Genomic DNA, 21,310 nt, shown 5'->3' on the forward strand with positions numbered 1-21,310 from the left:
AACGACGTTCGTTATGTGCTACGATGCTAAATTATGACTCGGGAATGAGTCTCGTAGTTTCGTTTGGATGCAGTCGAAGGAGGAACATATGATCTGCAAACAGGTCCCCTAGAGGGGGAGAGAATGTCCTTTTCACAACACCCGACCTACAAGCCACATTTCTCGGCATTTTTTGGTGCTCACTGTTTCTATGGTTGCGGCTAAAGGGGGCCTCAGAGACGCTGAAGATTTTGCCAGTTTTAAAATTCATGCTTGCAGGCGGGGAGTGGCGTTCGGAAAGATTGGGTGAAAACTTGGCCGGGTGTTGAAAGAGAGACGGCTTTGGTTTGGTCTCTGGGTGACTTGCTGGATGCCAACTCTCTCTGGGCTTTTGATTTGCAGGATGGGGTTGATGAGTTCCAGTTTGCACTCAGTTAAAAACTGAGTGCTAATCCCATTTTAGGCATGAAAACAGGGCGAGTGACTTTAGGCCACTCACCCAAAATTTGTGCGTTCTAGTCCTGCCTTAGGCATGAAAGCCAGCTGGGTGATTTTTGGCCAATCACCAGGAGTCTGGGAGTTCTAGTTCCGCCTTAGGCATGAAAGTTGTTTGGGTGATTTTGAGCCAATCACCAGGAGACGGGGATTTCTAGTTCTGCCTTAGGCATGAAAATTGTCTGGGTGATTTTGGGCCAATCACCAGGAGTCTGGCAGTTTTAATCATGCCTTAGGCATGAAAGAAAGCTGGGTGACTTTGGGCCAATCACCAGGAAACTGGGAGTTCTAGTTCTGCCTTAGGCATGAAAGAAAGCTGGGTGACTTTGGGCCAATCACCAGGAAACTGGGAGTTCTAGTTCTGCCTTAGGCATGAAAGTTGTCTGGGTGATTTTGGGCCAATCACCAGGAGCCTGGAAGAGGTAGTTCTCCCTTAGGCATGAAAGTTGTCTGGGTGATTTTGGGCCAGTCACCAGGAGTCTGGGAGTTCTAGTTAGATCTTAGGCATAAAAGTTGTCTGGGTGACTGAGCCAGTCCCTCTCTCGTAGACCATTATTTTCGAACATATATGGAAGTTCACCCAATTCCCCCAGAAATAATGCCCAATGCTCTTTCTCCCACTTCTGGCAAAACCTGAAAATTACCTACTCCCCAAAAAAACATTTGGGAATTAGTTTCTTCCATCCCCGAGAGAAAAAAAAAGTCACATCCACCTGGATCCGATTTGCAGAAAATGCAATGGAGCAAGATCTCCCCCCCCCCTCCTAGCTTGATGGATTTGATTGGAATAATTATAATACCATGAGAGCTTTTGGCCTTGCTAAAAATAGGAGGAGCAAAGGGGGACTCGGTGGACTGACAAACAAGTCAGAATGATAATTTTTGCAGCAGACAAAACTAGCTTGAAAAATGTATGTGTGTCGGGGTGGGGGAGGGGGAACAGCTCTCACTTCAGCCTTGCCTCAAGGTCGCTCTTTGGGGCGAGGTGGAATTTAAATACCTAATTTTATTCTGTTTGTTTAAAACATTTTGCACAAGGAAAACATCACTGCATGAACGAAAACATCCAGGATACAAATCAAATATCTATATCTATCTCTCTCTATATATGGACGCGGTGGCTCAGTGGCTAAGATGCTGAGCTTGTTGATCAGAAAGATCGACAGTTCAGTGGTTCGAATCCCTCGTGCTGCGTAACGGAGTGAGCTCCCATTACTTGTCCCAGCTTCTGCCAACCTAGCAATTCAAAAGCATGAACCACCTTTGGTAGGAAGGGAACAACGTTCCATGCCCCTTCGGCGTTGATTCATGCCGGCCACATGACCACGGAGATGTCTTCGGACAGCGCTGGCTCTTTGACTTAGAAACGGATATGATATAATACACACACATACACATTAACAGTGGTGGGATGCAATTGGTTTAACAACCGGTTCAGTGAGTAGGACCTTTTTAAGCTTCAAAACTTAACTTCTATGTCAGCACATGTAAAACAGCTGATGCGTGGCAATCCCCTGTGCCATGTGAATCAGCTGAGCTAAAAAAACAGGGAAATATAGGACAGGAAACCGCAGGGGTGGGTGGGCGGGGCAAAACGCTCACCAGAACTGGCTGAATCCCACCCCTGTAATATTACAGTAATGGAGCTTCCACAACTTCTAGTGGCACACTGTTCCCCTGGTTAATTGTCCTCACTGTTAGGAAGTTTCTCCTTAATTCTAGATTGCTTCTTTTTTTATTCGTTTCCATCCATTGTTTCTTGTCTGGTCCTTTGGAGAATAATTTGACCCCCTCTTCTTTGTGGCAGCTTCTCAAATATCAGAGGACTGCTATAGTTAAAGGTAAAGGTTCCCATCGCACATATGTGCTAGTTGTTCCTGGCTCTAGGGGCAGTGCTCATCTGTGTTTCAAAACAGAAGACAGTCTCCCTGGTCATGTGGTCGGCATGACTCAACACCGAAGGCGCACAGAAAGCTGTTCCCTTCCCACCAAAGGTGATTTCTATTTTTCTACTTGCATTTTTAACGTGCTTTCGAACTGCTAGTTTGGCAGAAGCTGGGTCAAGTTACAGGAGCTCACTTCGTTACGCGGTGCTAAGGATTCAAACTGTCAATCTTTCTGATCAACAAGCTCAGCGTCTTAGCCACCGTGCCCCTTGTTAGCGATATTACAGTCTTATTATGTGGCACAACTTCATTGTATTATCTGGAGATTCAATTGGCCCCCGACTGCTGTCATTTCAGAGAGCTTTAGAAATACGGACGCACGGTATGGAGAGGTTAATTGAACCTGTGAGGCTGATGGCGATTTATGGATGCCTTGTGTTGTCCTCGGTTGTCATGATGTGTTTGACCATTAATTTGTGTTGAACTGCCAACCTTTCTGATTGACAAGCTCATTCTCTTAGCCACTGAGCCACCGCGTCCCATTAAAAAACCACCTTACAAAATGGCAATTTTGGTTCCAAGTCCGTAAGTTGATTACCTGTTGTTCACAAAACCCAGCCGCACCCAGTTTGCATCCTCGTTGCATTGCACCCCACCCGGCATTAAAAACCCCACCTTCTCCAAAAGTTAAGGAGGCTGTCATACCATGACTAACTGTATGTAGTATTTCTCAAAGAGAAATAGAGCGTAATCCAATCCCTTTCTCTTGTAGCTACACAACAAAGATATTCTCATCCCCTTAAACCCTCCTTGGAAACAATCTCTTTTAAAGAGTGGTGTAATTGCTTTTTTTTTTCCAAATCAAAGAGCACATATTTTCTAGTCATTCCTGACTCTAGGGGGCGGTGCTCATCTCCGTTTCAAAGCCGAAGAGCCAGCGCTGTCCGAAGACATCTCCGTGGTCATGTGGCTGGCATGACTCAATGCCGAAGGCGCACAGAACGCTGTTACCTTCCCACCAAAGGTCGTTCCTATTTCTCTACTTGCATTTTTTACGTGCTTTCGAACTGCTAGGTTGGCAGAAGCCGGGACAAGTCACCGGAGCTCACTCCATTACACGGTGCTAGGGATTCGAACCGCCAAACTGCCAACCTTTCTGATCAACAAGCTCAGCGTCTTAGCCACTGAACCACTGTGTTCCATATTCTATTCCATTCCATTATTATTTTTGTCATTATTCTATTCTATTCCATTCATTAGCCACTGAGCCACCGCATCTCTTAGGCTGCTATACGTCCCCCATAATCCTTCTCTTCATTAGCATATTCCAACCAATATTCAAACACGCAAGACCAAGAGTAGCCCAGATGAATCAAGCCAAAATAGTGGGGTTTTATTGAACCAACATAAAACAAGTTTTGTTGTTGTTGTTGTTTTTAAAAAGCCAGAACTCCAGAATGGTTTTGTTTGCAAGCATTGAAAAAAAAACCAGTATTACCGTGAATGAAAAAATGAATCATGCTTGCTCTAAGATTTATGGGCCAAAGGGTCTTCCTTTAATTGCTTTTTTGGGGGATGGGTGGGGGATGAGAGACAAATCTTACGAACGTGTATCGAACCACAGTAATGACTAAGGGATTTAGAAGTCTGGAATAATACACTAAAGAGCCAAAATTGCTCTACGTAACCAATACAAATGAGCTTGCGGGAAGAAAATTCTTGCTTAGGAAATCCAGCTGAACGGCTGTTTTATTTTGAGGTATCTACTGTTCCCCAAGAATGTATAAATAAATAAGATCAGCCGGTTTGAAGATGGGTCTTCGCTCAACAGATGAGTTGAGTTGTTTTCGCTCCCCCCGGCCAGAGTTCTCGCTGTGTTACCGGCAGGAAATCATTAAAAGACATTCTCCGATAGGTAGCATTTATCTAGTTCTGCTTTCAAGAGGGATTCATCTTTTTTATTGGCTGCTTTGGACCAATAGAGTCAAATTCATTTTTTTTATTATTATTTTAAAAAATGCAGTTGCTCACCACAGGGAATGGAGTGTGTGCTTGTGTGTGTGTGTTTGTGTGTGTGTAAAACTACCTTGGCAACTCCAGCTGACAAGAAGAGGAAATTAAATTTTTTTCATCCCCGTTCTTTGCACTGAGAAAAGAGACTCCTTAAAAAAAAACAAAAAAAACCTTTTAACGTTGTCATTTTTTTTCTTTCCATTTGGAAAAAAAAGCTGCAGAGTTAAAACTGGCTGACTCGGTTCAAATTTGATTTTGGGTCTTCTGGAGTTTGGTGAAGGGAACGAGCTGGGAATCCGTAGTGGCAGAGAGTCAAATAATTTTGTTAGGGTTGATGGTTAATTCACTCTTTCTAGACGGATCTACGGTAGATATCCCTAATTGAGTATCTGTGTATCTGTGTAGAGATGCAGGTGAAATTACCCCAAATAATGCAAATAGTCACTATTTCCTACCCTAACCTCAACAGTGCCCTGTCACTCAGACAGATTATTTTATTTAATGCATTATGTCCATGCAATTTTGATGCATAGCAATGATTAAGGATTCTTTAAAAAGAGGATAAAACACAATGGAAACTAAAATAGATAGATGATTGATAGATAGATAGATAGATAGATAGATAGATAGATAGATAGATAGAGGAGAGGAAAGGAAAGAAGAGGGAGGGAAGAAGGGAGAAGGAAGAAGGGAGGAGGGAAGGAAGGAAGAGGGAAGGAAGGAAGGAGGGAGGAAAGGAAGGAGGAGGGAAGGAAGGAAAAAAATCAAAGGAAAAAAATAAAAATGGAAAAACAAAGCGAGAAAGAAAATATATAGAAATAATTTCCGATTCTTTATATTACATCAGCTATAAGAACAATTCTAAATTTACCCCTTGCTCTGTGGGCTATAACATAACTGTAGGAAAGGAAGGAAGGAAGGAAGGAAGGAAGGAAGGAAGGAAGGAAGGAAGGAAGGAAGGAAGGAAGGAAGGATCAAAGAAACAAAAGTGGAAAAGCAAAGAGAACAAAAATATATAGAAATAATTTCCAATTTTCTTTATTACATCAGTTATAAAAACAATTCTAAATTTACACATTGCTCTATGAGCTACAGCATAACTATAATCTATTCCTTCTGATCATCCCAACCACAAATCATAAATTCAATTTCTTATGCTTCATGCAAAAAAATCTATAAAAATCTGTTTCCAGTCAACAATAAATGGTAGATTGATTGCATATTTAGGATTTCTTTTTTCATCTTGGGGTTCTGTAATGTGTTTGAGTTCAGTTCCTATAGTCCTTTGGTAATGACTGGTAGGGGATTATGGGAACATAAATCCTAAGCTCCTGGAGGGCTGCCAGGCTGTAGAAGTCTACTACTGGTACAAAACCCTACAAAATCCCAACGGTAATAACATTAATGAAGACAAATCAGAGCATTAAGATTGAAAAAAACCTGGTTGACCACTCATGGTTGATTGGTACAAGAACATTCATGAAGTCTCAAAACAAGGTTCTGATAGACCTTCCTTTCTTTCTCCCATGAATGGTATTTCAGGACATATTCATGGGCCTTTCTTACAATCTCTCTGTACAAAACTGGGTCTTTCATCAAAGTTTTGGCCAGCTGGACAAATTCCTGAAAAGGAAGGGTACGTTGTGGGCCATTATTAGTATAGTTCTATGACTAATAACAGCAGTACTTCTCAAAAGTTCCTTAGAAATATCTCTACCCTGTTTTCAAGGGTACCCCAGATTAGGAAGCAGATGCCAGGCTCATGGTCTACCAGAAGATTTGCCCAACATGGTTTACCAAAACCCAAAATAACAGTTCAACTTGTTGGATCCTTGGTGTTCTCTGAGATTAGTGGTTTTCTTGATGATCCAACTAGGGATCCAACTAGGTAACCTCATCATTGCATCAACCGCAACATTGGTAGTGTTCCCTAGTTGGGTAATGAAATGTTGGCAAGAAAACAACCAAGCTCAGAGAGCACCACAGACCTCACAGTCCTCCTCCGCTTCGTCCCCTTGTCCTCCTCTTCCTCCTCCTCTAATCCATAAACCCCACCCACTCCCTTGTAGCACTTGTGATGTAACTAGGTTGGGTCATGAACATCTGCAGGCGAACAAGCAAGCTCAAAGAGCACGAAGGGCCCCTCATAGTTCAGTACAACTCAGAGATACAAATATTCTCCTTTATTGGTGGTGTTATTTCTTCCACTTCTGGCTGATGAAAGAATGGAGGAAAAGAAGGAAAGAGACCAAAGTCTCTGTCTGTCTGTCTGTCTTCTCTCTCTTTCTCTCCTTCTCTTTCTCTCTCTCCTCTCTCTTTCTCTCTCCTTTTCTCTCTCTCTCCTTCTTTTTCTCCTTTTCTTTCTCTCCTGTTTCTCTTTCTCTCTCTTCTCTCCCTTTCCCTCCTCTTTCTCTCTCCTTATCTTTCTTCTTTTTGCCCCTCTTTCTCTCTCTCTCTTCTTTCTCTTCCTCTTTGTCTCTCTCTCTTCTCCCTTTCTCTCCTTCTCTTTCATTTTCTCTCTCTTTCTTTCTTCTTCTCTTTCTCCTTTTCTCTCCTCTTTCCCTCTCTCTTCTTCTCTTTCTCTCTCTTTCTGTTCCTCTTTGTCTCTCTTTCTTCTCTCTTTCTCTCCTCTCTCTCATTTTCTCTCTTTTTTCCTTCTTTTTCCTTTTCTCTCTCTCTCTTTCTCCTTCTCTCCCTCCCTCCCTCTCTCTTTCTCTCTCAAGAGAATTCTTAGCTGTTAATAGTGGATCTTGGCGGGAGGGGACACTGATCATATCCCCACACACCTAAAATTCTCAAAAGGTTCTAGAACCTCACCATCTTACTCAACACCAACTTTGATCACAGGATAGATTAGAAGGAACACAACTCTCAAGACAATTTGCCAAAAAACAAAACAAAAAACCAATTCAAAGCCTGAAGTAAGATATTGTTTTCTCTCTGGTCTTCACCCCTGGGACCTCATGGACATGTTAAAAACATAATAATAATGTTCTGATTCAAGAAAAACCTGCTGTAACTTATAAGAAAAAAAAGATTCATTCCTGAGCCCTGCAGGAAAACAACTACAGAGAGGAACATGTTAAGCGCAACATTTTTCTCGGATTTTTTTTTCCATCAAAGACTAATGAAAACGGAACATCGAACTTCCTCGCTATACTTAACAGCATTCATCATGCTTAAAAAAATAGGCTTAAGGAGAAAATGTATTTTCCACTTGGTGGTTTTATTTAATCTGGGTCCGCATTTTTATTCTTTAAAAGCATAGCGTTATTGCACGTACCTGATTATTGATGGGAAACTGAAATCTAATTTATGGGATCAACAGGATTAATTCCCCCATAATTCCTCCCTCCCCTCCCCCCGGACCCTTCTTTCTGAGTTTTAATAACACACTCTGGTTAATTAGGAGACGGGGTGAACCTTTCACGGCAGCTTACGTTCAGAGGACTTAAAATCGCTGTGGTTAGGAACTTTCACAGCTGTGACCTGTGTGCCACAAACGGTTCGAAAGCTTAACACAAATAAGATCAAGGTTTTCATTATGGTAGTGGAGCTATAAATTATCTGGGAGGTGACACATCCTGTGGGCTTCCCAGGGGGGAGGAGAGGCAGAATTAGGTCCTGGTTGAAAGCTTAACCCCCAAGTCGGCTTTCAGCACCATGAGTCACGGACAGCTCCTGCTATGAAATTATTTCTTTCTCCTCTCCAGCATCAGTCAGGAGATAACAGAGATAGAATAGATAGGTAGGTAGGTAGGTAGATAAGGTAGGTAGGTAGGTAGAGAGATAGAGAGATGATAGACATACAAAAATACATACATACATACATACATACATACAGACATACAGACAGACAGACAGACAGACAGACATAGATAATAGAGTAGGTAGGTAGGTAGGTAGGTAGGTAGGTAGGTAGGTAGGTAGGTAGGTAGGTGGATGGATGGATGGATGGATGGATGGATGGATGGATGGATGGAGGTATATATACAGATAAAGATATAAAGAAGATACGGATGGATGGATGGATGGATGGATGGATGGATGGATGGATGGACAGACAGATGGATACAGAGACAGACAGACAGACAGATAGATGGAAATAGATATACAGATAGATGTTAAAGATATTAAGATAATATGGTTGGATGGATGGATAGATAGATATAGATAGAGGTAGATATACAGATAGATGATAAAGATATACAAATGATATGGATAGATGGATGGATGGATGGATGGATGGATGGATGGATGGATGGATGGACAGATGTATGATAGACACACAGACATAGGATAGATATAGATATACAGATGTATATCTGATGGCCTGGAAGCCATCTTGGTCATTGGATCTTCAGGCCTGCCAACAGATAGATGACACAGATGATAGATAGATAGATAGATAGATAGATAGATAGATAGATAGATAGATAGATAGATAGATAGATAGATGGATGATACAGATGATAGATGATAGATAGAAAGACAGATAGATCTACACATATTTTAACATTACCTTTGGGGTCGTATATAATAATCCAGTTGTTTGGTGTGCAATTACGGCAGCGTTTCCTGGAATATCCCTTGCCAGCACGAGGACATTTAAATCCATTGCCTGTAACACAGAAAAGACAGGGCTCACATCTGGTAGAACGGAGGCCTCGCAGATAACTGAGGTAGGTTAAATTAGTTGTTAAGGGAACCTGGCTTTCCCATTGATTTTGTTTGTCAAGAAGTCACAAAAAAGGGTGATCACATGACCCTGGGACACTGCCACGGTCACAAATAAGAGCCAGTTGCCAAAGCATTCGAATTTTCATCACTTGACCATGGGGATGCTGTAGGTCATACGTGTGAAAAAAACCTGGTCATAAGTCACTTTTTTCCAGTGCTGTTGTAACTTCGAGGGCTACTTGTAGTAGAATGTAGGAGCTGAAATTATTACGTCTTTTGGGGAGAAGAGAACTTAAAGATTAAGATTAATTCATTAATTTAATTGGCCTTCAGCAGTTGTGGGAGCTTCATCCCTGGAGGCTTTCAAGAAGAGACTGGACTGCCCTCTGTCAGAAATGGTGTGGCATCTCCTGTTTGGGTGGGTGGTGGTTGGACTAAATGACCACCAAGTCCCCTTCCAACTGTTATGCTATATTCAGAAGGTGCTTTCAGGGATTGTGGGAGCTTCATCAGTGGAAGCTTTCAAGAAGAGACTGGACTGCCATTTATCAGAATTGGTATAGGGCCTCCTGCTTGGGCTGGGGTTGGCCTAGATGGTCCCTTCCAACTCTGTTATTCTATATTCAATGGAATGAGTTGCGTTCAGAAGTTGTGAGAGCTTCATCCCTGGAAACTTTCAAGAAGATACTAGACTGCCCTCTGTCAGAAATGATGTAGGGTCTCCTGCTTGGGAGGGGGTTGGACTAGATGACCTAAAGAATCCCTTCCAACTCTGTTAATCTGTATCTGTATCCAACTCATCTGCTGAACTTTTGTTTCATACATGCATGCCTACATCCTGCTATTCCATCAGCAGGAACTATGGTGGCAGATGGTGAATGCAGGAGGTGAATGCTTGGCATTGTACCAACCAAACCTACCTGAATGGATTATGCAGTATGCAATTACTACCCTAAATGCCTGGGCCTTTTAAGGCAGTTGTCCTTTCCTTGAGCAAGGTGACTGTGTGATTAAAAATACCTGTAATTTGGATGCATTAGAATGTGACAGCTGACAAGGTGTTCCCCCTTTTCAGAAGGAAACCACTTCCAGTTGATGTAAGATTATTTTTCTCCTCCTTGTTCCTTCAACTCTTGAGCAAATATTAAATCCCGAGGCCAAATTAGAAGGACGGAACTCTACAATTCTGCAAAATTTATCAGATGTGGTAGAATGTAGTCCGGAATCCCCAGAAGGGAGGGGCTGCCTTGTGGAGGACCAAGAGACGGCAAAGTTTAGAGAGTTTGGTTGGGAGGAAGAGAGTTAAGAGGGCTCTTCTCTTAACTCTCTTCCTCCCAACTAAACTCTCTAAATTTTGCCATTTATTGGTTCTCAGAGAATATATTCCAATATTTGAGGGCTGCCACAGAGAGGAGGGGGTCAAGCTATTTTCCAAAGCACCTGAAGGCCAGACAAGGAATAATGGATGGAAACTGACCCAGGAGAGATTCAACCTGGAAATAAAGAGGAATTTCCTGACAGTGAGAACAATCAACCCATTTTACAGAAGTTGTGGGAGCTTCATCACTGGAGACTTTCAAGAAGAGACTGGACTGCTATCTGTCAGAAATTATCCTCCAAAGCACCAGACAAGAAATAATGGTTGGAAACTGATCAAAGAGAGAAGCAACCTAGAATTAAGGAGAAACTTCTAACAGTGAGGACAATTAAGCAGTGGAATTGCTTGCCACCAGAAATCGTGGGCGCTCCATCACTGGAGGTTTTAAAGATGAGACTGGACTGCCATCTGTCAGACATGGTGTATGGTCTCCTGCTTGTGGGGTGGTGGTGGACTAGATGACCTCCAAGGTCCGTTCCAACTCTGTTATTGGGTTGTTCGGCTATTTTTCCTCTTTCGGAAAACCCTGCCTGGATCAGCCAACATAAACCAGAAAAGTTAACTAGCTGAAATTGTGTTGGCTCGCTGCAACATCTAAAATCCAGACTTTACAATTTCAGGCCAGACCATCCAGCAATAAATGGGCTAAATAAAAATAAAAAAGGCTTTGGAGCGCCAACAGAAGGAAGGAAAGGATTGCATTTCAAAGCTGGTTTCCATTGATTTTTTTCCCCCTACACCTGTAATTTACACGGGAGAATCTTTGGAGCTGCTGAGGTGGTCGCGATTATTTTCCTTTCCAAACTGTGCTTCCAATCCTCAGGGTCTCATTTAAAATGAGGAGGGAAGCCCAAAGGGGTTTTAACCTTGTCCAAACCTTCCTGATTTTGATTTCCAGCTTCTTCAGATAGGAAATCCAGAGAGATTTTCCGACCTTTTGAAGATTGTGAAAAGGGAAGTGGAAACTTATGTTCTTCTGCGACTTGCTTTCTTCTTCTTTTTGTTTTTAAAAACTTTTCTCTTGACACCCCAACTTTGAGGTGTTCACAGTTCAGTGAGCCTTTTCACAATTCAGAGGAAGAAGAGGCCGATAAATCAGCCAAGGAGAATTGGCCTCTCTTGCTTGTAATTGCCAGACTAAATCAGAGCTGACTTTTAATAATAGGGTTGATTTAAACAGTACAACAGTGGGCTTCATTCAGGGGGTTTTATTAGAGAGCAAAAAATTTCAGTTGTGTTTTCCCCTCTGCAGTCTCTCTCTTTCTTTCTCTCTTTCTTTCTCTCTCTTTTTATCTTTTTCTCTCTTCTTTCTCTCTTTCATTCTTTCTTTCTCCCTTTCTTTCTCTTTTCTCTCTCTCTTTTTCTTTCTCTCTCTCTTTCTCTTCATCTTTCTTTTTTCTCTTTTTCTTTCTTTCTCCTCCTCTTTCTTTTTCTCTTTTTCTTTCTCTCTTTCTCTCCCTCTTTTTTCTCTTTCTCTTTCTTTCTCTTTTTCTCATTTCTTTCTCTTTCTATCTTGCTCTTTTTCTTTCTCTCTCTTCCTCTCTCTCTCTTCCTCTCTCTCTCTTTCTCTTTCTCTCTCCCTCCCTCTCCCTGTGTGTCTGTCTCTTTGTGCATGTGTGTGCTTGTATTCTCAGTCTCCATGAGGATCCAAGTCAGTGGGCCAAACAGGGGAGAGCAAACTCAACATTGTTGGTCAATTTCACAAAACAGTTCAAACAGCTTTGTCTGTTTGACCAAAAAAAAAAAAAGCTTTGTCTGTTTGAAGACCAACAAAGATGACAAAAGATTTGGAGGCTAAACCATACAAGGAATGTTTGAAGGAACAGGGTATATTTAGTCTAACGAAGAGAAGGTTTAAGGGGGTGACATAATAGCAGTCTTCCAATATTTGAAGGGCTGCCAGAAAGAAGAGGGAGTCAACCTATTTTCCAAGGCACCTGAAGGCAGGACAAGAAGCAAGGGGTGGAAACTAATCAAGGAGAGAAGCAACTTAGAACTGAGGAGAAACTTCCTAACAGTGAGGACAATTAACCAGTGGAACAACTTGCCTTCATCTGGAGATTTTAAGAAGAGATTGGCCAGCCATTAGTCTGAAATGATATAAGGTCTCCTGTTTGAGCAGGGGGCTGGATTAGAAGACCGGCAAGGTCCCTTCCAACTCTTGTTATTCTATCTTCTACATCTTTTAAGAGTTTTGAGAAACATCAACAGGAAGAGAACACAGGTTGCCAAGAGGAATGCTCTGTTCTCCCCACCAGGAAGTAAGGAAGAATTACCTCTAAAATCGCAGCTGACATCCCTTCAGATACAGAACTGTTCACCACAGCAAAACAGTTTTTCATAACGGCGTGAAGATCTTCCTGGGGGACTTCCGACAATAAGTGGACCCCATCGGACCTACAGAGTAAATCCAGCTTGTTAATCATCTTCCAATGGATGGCCGGTAGAAGCCGTCCTCCCCTTACTACCACAATCGGGGCCAAAACTTTCTTTGCTAGTCATGAGGTCTTTAAGTGAGTCATGCTCCAATTTACAACCTTTTTTCTGACGGCATCAAGAGAAAACATGCCATTGTTCAGCAAATCCAGCTTTCCCCATACACTTTGCTTGTGGGAAAGTTGCAAATGGAGATTGCATGGCTGCAACAGTCATGTGTACATGCCAGTTGCCAAGAGTTTTAATCACGTCATCGCGGGAAATACTGCCATGGTCCTCAGCGCAAAGACCAGTCATGGCTGTTTTCAGTGCCGTCATGACTTCAAATGGTCATTAAAGGAATGGCTATAACTTAAGGACTACTTGTAACTCCCACCATCTCTGCCCGTTAGCCACCATAACTAAGAAAGAGATGGAATTCCATCAGATTGAGGATTGATATTCCAGATTACCTGTAGGAAGTCCCTACCAAGGATCAATTCTTGCAGGTAGGCCAGCTCAGTGAACAGTAATCAATCATCATCTTATTGTCTCATAGGTGCTTTTTTCTTTCAAGAGGCAACTAGGCTTTCTGGTTTGTCTTTGAAGACGTTTTGCTTCTCCTCCAAGAAGCTTCTTCAGCTCTGACTGATGGTGGGGAATGGAAGGATTTATATTCCTTGCAGACAGCTGGACATTTGCATCCTTTTAGAGGATCATTAAGGCTACTTGGAGATTTACCTGTGTTGTAGTCAGGAGATAGATGACGTCGTATCCCTCCGAACAGTGATAAACCTCCAAGTGGCCTCAACGACCCTCTAAAACCAGGATGGTGAACCTATGACATGCGTGCCAGAGTTAGCATGCAGAGCCCCCTCTATGGGCACATGTGCCATTGCCAACTGATCTCCACGGGCGCTGGAGCATCGGAAAATAGCCTGAAAAATATCCCCAAAAGAGGCCATTTGGGAGCCATTTTCAGGCCATATTCCAGGCCCTTTTCAGGCCGGTTTTGGGTGGTTTGTCAGCATTCCAAATATCATCCAGAATAAAATCAGAGTTCAAGGCAGAGCTTTCATGAAAGTTCCGATTTAATAAAAGAGACGTGTTGGTACAAACTGTGGAAACCCAAATCTGAAAGCTTCCTGGGTTTTCCACACAGTTGAAAGTTCAAAACCTTGCTCCCCACACCCACAAGTCCATCACATGGCCCACTCTTCCTCTGCCACGCTGGCATTTCCACCCATCTAGTTCCGGTCAGGTGCAGAGGGGCGGAGACAAAAGATGACCTTGGGCTTCTAGAAAGGAATGTTTTATTTTGACAACAACACATTCTACAATTCTACTCCTTACTATTCCCCCTCCCAATCACCCCACTAATGAAACAGCATAGAAAAAATAATAGAAAGTGTGGCAGGCCAAAGATCCTAAAAGGAATATGACTGCAGGCCTGACATCGTTTTTGGCCCAGAAAACAGCTAAAAACCAGGCATGTGCGTGCCGGAAAAGTGAAGACCAGCTGGCTGGCATGCGCATGCACACTGCCCAGCTGGTCATTGGGTCTCTGGCGCTTTAGTGCGCATCCACGCACTTTCCGGTTTGGGCACTCGGTGCCGAAAAGATTTGCCATCACTGCTCCAAAAGAAGGCTAACAACTAAATGATTCCAAGGAGTATAAATCCTTCCATTCCCCACCTTCCTCTTAGAGCTGAAGAAGCTTCTTGGATGAGAAGCGAAACGTCTTCAAAGAAAAAACCCAGAAAGTCCAGCTGCCTCTTGGGGGGAAAAAAAGCACCTTTGGGACAACCTGACCTGGATGACGGAGAATCTCCATAGATTATCATCATCTGGGGGGGGGGGGGGAGAGATTTGCCAATTCTCCTGTGATTTTAAATTTTTGTGTTCATTTTTTTTAAAAATTCTGTGTTGTTGTTTTTTCTAATTTTTTTATTTTATTCTCTTACATACCATTTTAACATGATTGTTATTCTTCTTTACAATTATCATTCTTATACATTTATTATTTCATTTAATAGGTTATAATATACAGTTTGGGTTGCTTTATTTACCATCCCTTCCGCCTGTTATAAACCACCGTATTTTCCCTTTCTTTTCTCCCTCCCTCCCTTCTCTACTTCCTTCCTTCCTCCTCTCCTTCCCCTTTCTTCTTCCCTTCCCTTTCTCCTTCTCTTACTCTTCCTTTTCCCCTTCCTACCCTCTCTCCTTCTCTTTCTCTCCCTTCCACCCTCCTCTCCTTACCTCTTCCTTCTTTCCCTCCTCTTCCTTTCATTCTCTTCTCCTCTCTCCCTTTCTTTTTCTATTGTTGTTGGTGTATATTTCAAAACTCAGTGTATGGGATGGTATTTTCACCAACCCAAATATAATTCAGTATCATTTCTAAATTCTGTGTTATTATGGAATGTCCAACATAAACTTTCCCTAAGCTGTTCACTTATACTTTTTTTTAACCAAGTCCTTCAGTTCTTAATTTCTTAGATGTTTCTCCTTCAAAGAGGTCAACTGTGAATTCATTTCTTTTAATTATTTATCCACCCATATATATATATTTTGGAAGGGGGGGTGTTAAGCTGTCTCCTGGAGAGATTCTAGCGGGTGTGTTCTGAAGCATGACATGGAATTTAGACCGTTTCTCCTGAGGCCGGGCCACAAGGCCTCGCCAAAATGTCAAGAGCAGAAGCGCAGAGCCAACCTCTTTCAACAAGAAACACTAAGTCAGGGTGTTTATTGATTTCTCAGGGAAGTTAAGAATAGGCACGCTTAAAGAGCAAGTTGTCAGATGCCAAGGGAGCCTCACTGTAGACTGCCTGAAGAGAGGGAAGGAGAGGGGAAGAAGAAAGAGGAAAGGAGTGGAGGATGGAAGGGAGAGAAAGAGAAGGAGAGAGTCTAGAAAGGGGAAAAGGTAGAGAGGGGTAGGGGAGAGGAAGGGGAAGAAGAAAGAGGAAAGGAGTGGAAGATGGGGAGGGGGTAGGAAGAGGAGGACAGAGGGCATGAAGGGGAAGAGGTAGAGACGAGTAGGGGAGAGGAAGGGGAAGAAAGAAAGAGAAAGGAGAGGAGGAGGAGAAGAAAGTAGAGAAGGGAGGGAGGGAGAAAAGGAAAAGAAAGAAGAGTAAGGTGGCGGTAAAACAAAATAGGTATATGGGATGGTAAGCAAAGCAATCCCGATCATATATATATGAAAAATGAATGTTTAAAAGTATTAAAATGTGATTAGAAAAATAACTAGGAGAATGTATACTTGTAAATGTGTGTCTGGGACTAAAAATTAAAAAAAAAACTTTAAAAAAAGAGAGACCTAGCCTGCCATCTTCTAGATACGTTGCAATGCGATTCCCGATTCCTGGAGGCAGGGGGAATATTACATTTTAATCATGCTTCCTTGCGCTGCCCAATTGCGCAGGAGTCTAAACGCTGTTCTTTCTGACTCTGACTTCTTCGTAACCCCAGAGTCAAATCGATGGACATTCTTGACTGAGCTAAATCTGAAACTTGCTGTGACCCGCTGGAATTTGTTCCTTTGGTCAGTTCAAGAGCGGAAAGTTCTTTTTGTGACTATAAGAGACAAGTGTTGCCTTGCCCTGCAGTTGGAAACTAGTTATCTGGCAGTGCTCCAAATGAGATAAGGTGCGTGTGGATAAACATTCCTCTGAAAGACTGTTTGCCAAGCCTGGTGGACTGTGAATGAAAGGAATTCACAGTCGTGTAAATAAAAGGGGCTTTGCAGGGATCCAGACTCTGCTTCTTGCTTTTTAAGGATGGCTGGGTCAGAACAAAACTAAGGATCCCCGTCTGTAAGGCTTTCTGCTCTCCCAACATCAAAGCAGGTTCCGTGTATAGGGTGAATAGGCTAGCAGGCCTGGGATGCTTCTTGGGCAGAAGACGTGTTTCCCCTTCAGGTGCAATTCTGTCAGAGCTGAGAAATTTTCATCACTTCAGAGCTGGGAAATCTCTAATGGATGTGATGCCACAAGGCCTCTCTCTCAAACGCCAAGCGCCTGGGCAGCCAAAGTGGGTTTTTTGGTTGCTCAAAATGACAACTTAAATCATAGTAAGCTGCCCAGAATTGCTTTGGATAGGGAGATGGGTGGGAAAGGAAAGAAAGAAGGAAGGAAGAAGGAAGGGAGGAGATGGGACGGAGGGAGGGAGGACGGGACGAAAGGGAGGAAGGAAGGAGAAAGATGGGAGACAGACAAGATGGGTTGGAAAAAAAGAAGGAAAATGGGAGGGAGGGAAGGAAGAAGATGGGAGGGAGGGAGGATGGGATGAAGGAATGATGGGAGGAAAGGAAGGGAAGATGGGAAGGAGGGCAGAAGGTGGAAGGAAGGAAGTAGAAAGGAAGAGGAGATGGGGAAAGAAAGGGAGAGGGAGGAGAGAGAAGAAGAGGGAGAGAAGAGGCAGGGAGGAGAAAGATGGGAGGCACAAAGGAAGGAAGAGAGGAAGGGGGGAGAGGGAGAAAGAAAGGGAGGAGAGGGAGGGGGAGGAAAGGAAGGAGGGAGAAAGATGGGAGGGAGGGCAGAGGGTGGAAGGAAGGAGAGAGGAAGAGAGGAGAGGGAGAAAGAAAGGGAGAGGGAGGAGAGGAAGGAAGGAAGGGAGGGAGGGAAGGAGGGAAGAAGGATCATAGCATGAAAATCCTGAGGCCCTCAAGGTTGTACTTCTAAACCTCTGGAGGAGAGGAGATTAGAGAAAGTTGGGGTAAGAAATTCAGGAAAATAAACAGAGGTTTCCTTCGGGAGAGAAAAATAATAATAATCTCCTTATCATCTTGGAGCAACCTACCTGTTCACCTTCTCCTCAACTTCTTTTGCGAAGGTTGGATCAGCCTACAGCAGCGGGGAAAAATAAAATAAAGTAAAGATGGCAACACACAAGTGGATTCCATGCTAGGAAAACAAGCTCCAGATTGTGGAAATAAAATTGTTGGCGTTGGAAAGAAGTTGTTTGCTCAGGGTAGGATGCCAAGATAAAGCATTTGTTTTAAAAAAAACCAAATATCTACCATGCCAACATTCAGGTCAGAGGAATTAGTTCTAACGCTCTAATTTGAGGACTTAAAACTTTGCTCTTTTATTTGTTGTTTTCCCCTTTCCCCAAAAAACCTTTCTCCTGCTTCCCACCAACCTACCTGCCCCCCGACAACCAGGACTAAGTTCAGAAAGAGAGAATTTGAGTTTTCTCCAGATGTGTAACGTCCTGGCAGCTCCCTCTGGCACTTCCAACAACTCATTTGGGATGAAACTTGACGCAAATAAAAATTGACAAGTGGACTGCCTGAAGCCTCCACTAAGCAGGGAGGCATCAGCAGCCAGAAAAAGGAGGGAGAGAAAAATAAAAAAAAATACATGTTTAGATTATGTACCTTTCCACAATCTTCTCTTCCACACCAGTTCGCTTTCCAATCTCGCAGTGAACCGGAGTGGAAAGGGGGAAAAAATTAATGGGGGGGGGGGGGAATAGGCGCTGTAGCCAAACGGGAAGCGGGAAGACAAAGGTTTGACGTTGAAATGAAAGCGGAGTTTTTATCAAGACAAGGTAATAAAAGGAAACGTGTCCTACCGGAGGCATCTTAGAGAGCCTGTCTCGTCTAGTGGTTAAGGTGCTGGCCTACAAACCAGGAGACTAGGAGTTCTAGTCCTGTTTTAGACACCAAAGCCAGCTGGGTGACTTTGGGCCAATCACCAGGAGATGGTGAGTTCTAGTCCAAAGCCAACCTTGGGCCAGTCTCTCTCTCTCTCCTAATGTAGCCCACATTTGTTGTTGGGAAAATAAAGATGAATTTGTGTTGGATATGTTTTCTGTGTTGATCAATTTGTAAAAATAATAAAGGTGGGGTACAACTAACTAATGGGACAACCAATAGGGGGCACGGTGGCTCAGTGGCTATGACACGAGCTTGTTGATCAGAAAGGTTGGCAGTTCAGAGGTTTGAATCCCTGATATCGCTTCGCTCGCACGGCTGCATTCTGCACCAACTGCAGTCTCTGAACACTCTTCAAGGGCAGCCCCATGTAGAGTGCGTTGCAGTAGTCAAGCCTTGAGGTGACGAGGGCATGAGTGACCATTTGAAGTGCCTCCCGGTCCAGATAGGGTCGCAACTGGTGCAAAGGCCCCCCTGGTCACAGCCGACAAATGATGTTCTAAAGTCAGCTGCGGATCCAAGAGGACACCCAAGTTGCGAGCCCTCTCTGAGGGGTGTAAACTTTCACCCCCCAGGCTAATAGATGGAAAATCCAGACTATCTTTGGGAGGAAACATCAAAAGCCACTCGCTCATGTCTAGATTGAGTGCCAACTTGTTTACTCCCATCCAGACCCTAACAGCCTCCAGACACTGGCACATCACTTCCACTGCTTCGCTGAGTTGGCACGGGGCGGACAGTTACAGTTGAGTATCGTCCGCGTATTGGTGGTACTTGATCCCATGCCGGTGAATGATCTCACCCAGTGGCTTCATGTAGATGTTAAATAGGAGGGGGGACAGGACCGAACCCTGCGGCACCCCATGTTTGAGGGGCCTCGGGTTCGACCTCTGCTCACCAACCAACACCGACTGCAACCTGTCAGAGAGGTAAGAGGAGAACCACCGTAGAACGGTGCCTCCCACTCCCACCTCCCCCAGTCTTCGCAGAAGGATACCATGGTCGATGGTATCGAAGGCCGCTGAGAGGTCAAGAAGCACCAGGATAGAGGACAATCCTCTATCCCTGGCCCGCCAGAGATCATCGGTCAGCGCGACCAAAGCAGTTTTGGTGGAGTAACCAGGTCTGAAACCGGACTGGAAGGGATCGAGATAGTCAGCTTTATTCAAGGACCGTCGGAGTTGAAAGGCCACCACCTTCTCAACAACCTTCTCAACAAAGGGGAGGTTGGAGACTGGACAATAGTTGTTAAAAATAGCTGGATCCAGAGAAGGTTTCTTAAGGAGGGGTCTCACCACCGCATCCTTTAGGGGCTGCGGGAAAGATCCCTCCTGTAGAGAGGTGTTAATGATTCTCTGGAACCAGCCTCGTATAACCTCCTTGCTGGCAGAAACCAGCCAGGAGGGACACGGGTCCAATAAGGAGATGGAGGCACTTACCGCTCCCATGGCCTTGTCCACTTCCTCAGGAGTAACAGGTTGGAACTCAATCCAAGGAATCCGCTCAAGGCCTACCCCCGGCATCTCGGCTGGAACTGCCTAAGTGGAGTCCAGGTCCGTCCGAATCTGGGCGACTTTATCCGACAGAAACTGAACAAATTCCTCAGCTCTTCCCTGCAAGGTTCCTCCGCATCCCTCCTCTTCAGAAGGGAGCGAGTGATCCTAAACAGGGCGGCTGGGCGAGATTCTGCGGACGCAAGAGCGGAAAAATGTGCACATGTGCTGCACGTATCGCCACGAGTTAAGTCCTAATATAGGCTCTTAGCAGTGCTCGGTCAGATTCAGAGTTACTAGTCCTCCAGCCTCGCTCTAGGCGTCTCTTTTGGTGCTTCATCTCCCGGAGCTCCTCGGTGAACCAAGGAGCCCTCCTGGATCCACTGCCGCGGAGAGGCCACAAAGGCGCAATCCGATCAAGAGCCCCAGCCGCCGCTATATTCCAAGCAGCGACCAAGGAGTCAGGTATATCCCCAAGCTCCATTTGAAATCCCAGAGGGTCCATCAGGCGCCTGGGGCGGAACCACCTAATCGGTTCCACCTCCCTGCGGTGGGGGAGTGGTTTTTGAAATGCCAGCCACATGACCATGGAGACATCTTTGGACAGCATTGGCTCTTCAGCTTTGAAACAGAGATAAGCAGCGCCTCCCAGAGTCAGGAACGACTAGCACATATGTGCGAGGGGAACCTTTACCTTTACCTTACAACTAACTAAATAAAATAAAATAAATCTTATGCAAAGAATTGGCTCTCTGGAAAAAGCTTAATGCTGGGAAAGATGGAAAGAAAGAGAAGGAAAGGACAACAAGGAGCATGGAGTATGGAGTTCATTTATAGTGGTGATAGGGGCATGGAGAGAACTTACGGCAGGTCCAACAATGATCAGGTGTACCCTGGAGTCTTCCCGATGCCACTCTGTCAAGTGAACAGGTGAGAACTCTAGTTAGATGAAAATTCAGGTGAGACTAAAGCATGGTAACATGGACTAACAATAACTGGCAGCAGAAGGTGTTCTGACCCAGGCTTCCCAAGAGCATGAAGCAAACTCCTTTTCCCGACAAAACCCCCTTTTATTCATTGGTTGAGAATTCTGCTCATTCACGTCCAGCAAAGTCTTTCAAGGGAGGATTTACAGTCACAGACCTTATCTGGCTTGGAGAGCTGCTAGGGCATTATCTGCAAAACTTGTCAAGGAGTCTCGGAGAGTCACAAACCAATGAAGCAAACTAATTGCCTCCTGCAAACTCCAGTCCCCTTTCGCTCCTCTTTTATTTTCTCTGGGAGGGGCCATTCATCATTCTCCTGTGGCCTTTCTCCC

General features: G+C 44.0%; 1 protein-coding gene across 5 annotated transcripts in view; it reads right to left on the bottom strand.

The window, feature by feature from the left end:
* Positions 1–3,731: 3,731 nt before the first annotated feature.
* GLT1D1 (glycosyltransferase 1 domain containing 1) overlaps positions 3,732–21,310 on the bottom strand; it is a 48,384-nt gene continuing 30,805 nt past the window's right edge. For 2 of the 5 annotated variants that reach the window (XM_087705812.1, XM_087705811.1), the window contains exons 7-11: positions 20,858–20,907; positions 17,641–17,684; positions 12,708–12,828; positions 8,896–8,994; positions 5,339–5,996 (exon numbers count right to left, since the gene is read on the bottom strand). In XM_087705812.1, the coding sequence (XP_087561938.1) occupies positions 5,826–5,996; positions 8,896–8,994; positions 12,708–12,828; positions 17,641–17,684; positions 20,858–20,907 (485 nt within the window). In that variant the 3' untranslated portion in view covers positions 5,339–5,825. Of the gene's footprint in view, positions 4,523–5,337; positions 5,997–8,895; positions 8,995–12,707; positions 12,829–17,640; positions 17,685–20,857; positions 20,908–21,310 lie in introns of those variants that run through there. The other 3 variants (XM_087705814.1, XM_087705813.1, XM_087705810.1) reach the window with 3 other exon arrangements.

This window comes from Thamnophis sirtalis, unplaced genomic scaffold (assembly GCF_051295495.1).
Source record: "Thamnophis sirtalis isolate CommonGarterSnake01/CBP01778 unplaced genomic scaffold, rThaSir2_p1.2 scaffold_2, whole genome shotgun sequence".
Lineage (NCBI taxonomy): Eukaryota > Metazoa > Chordata > Lepidosauria > Squamata > Natricidae > Thamnophis > Thamnophis sirtalis.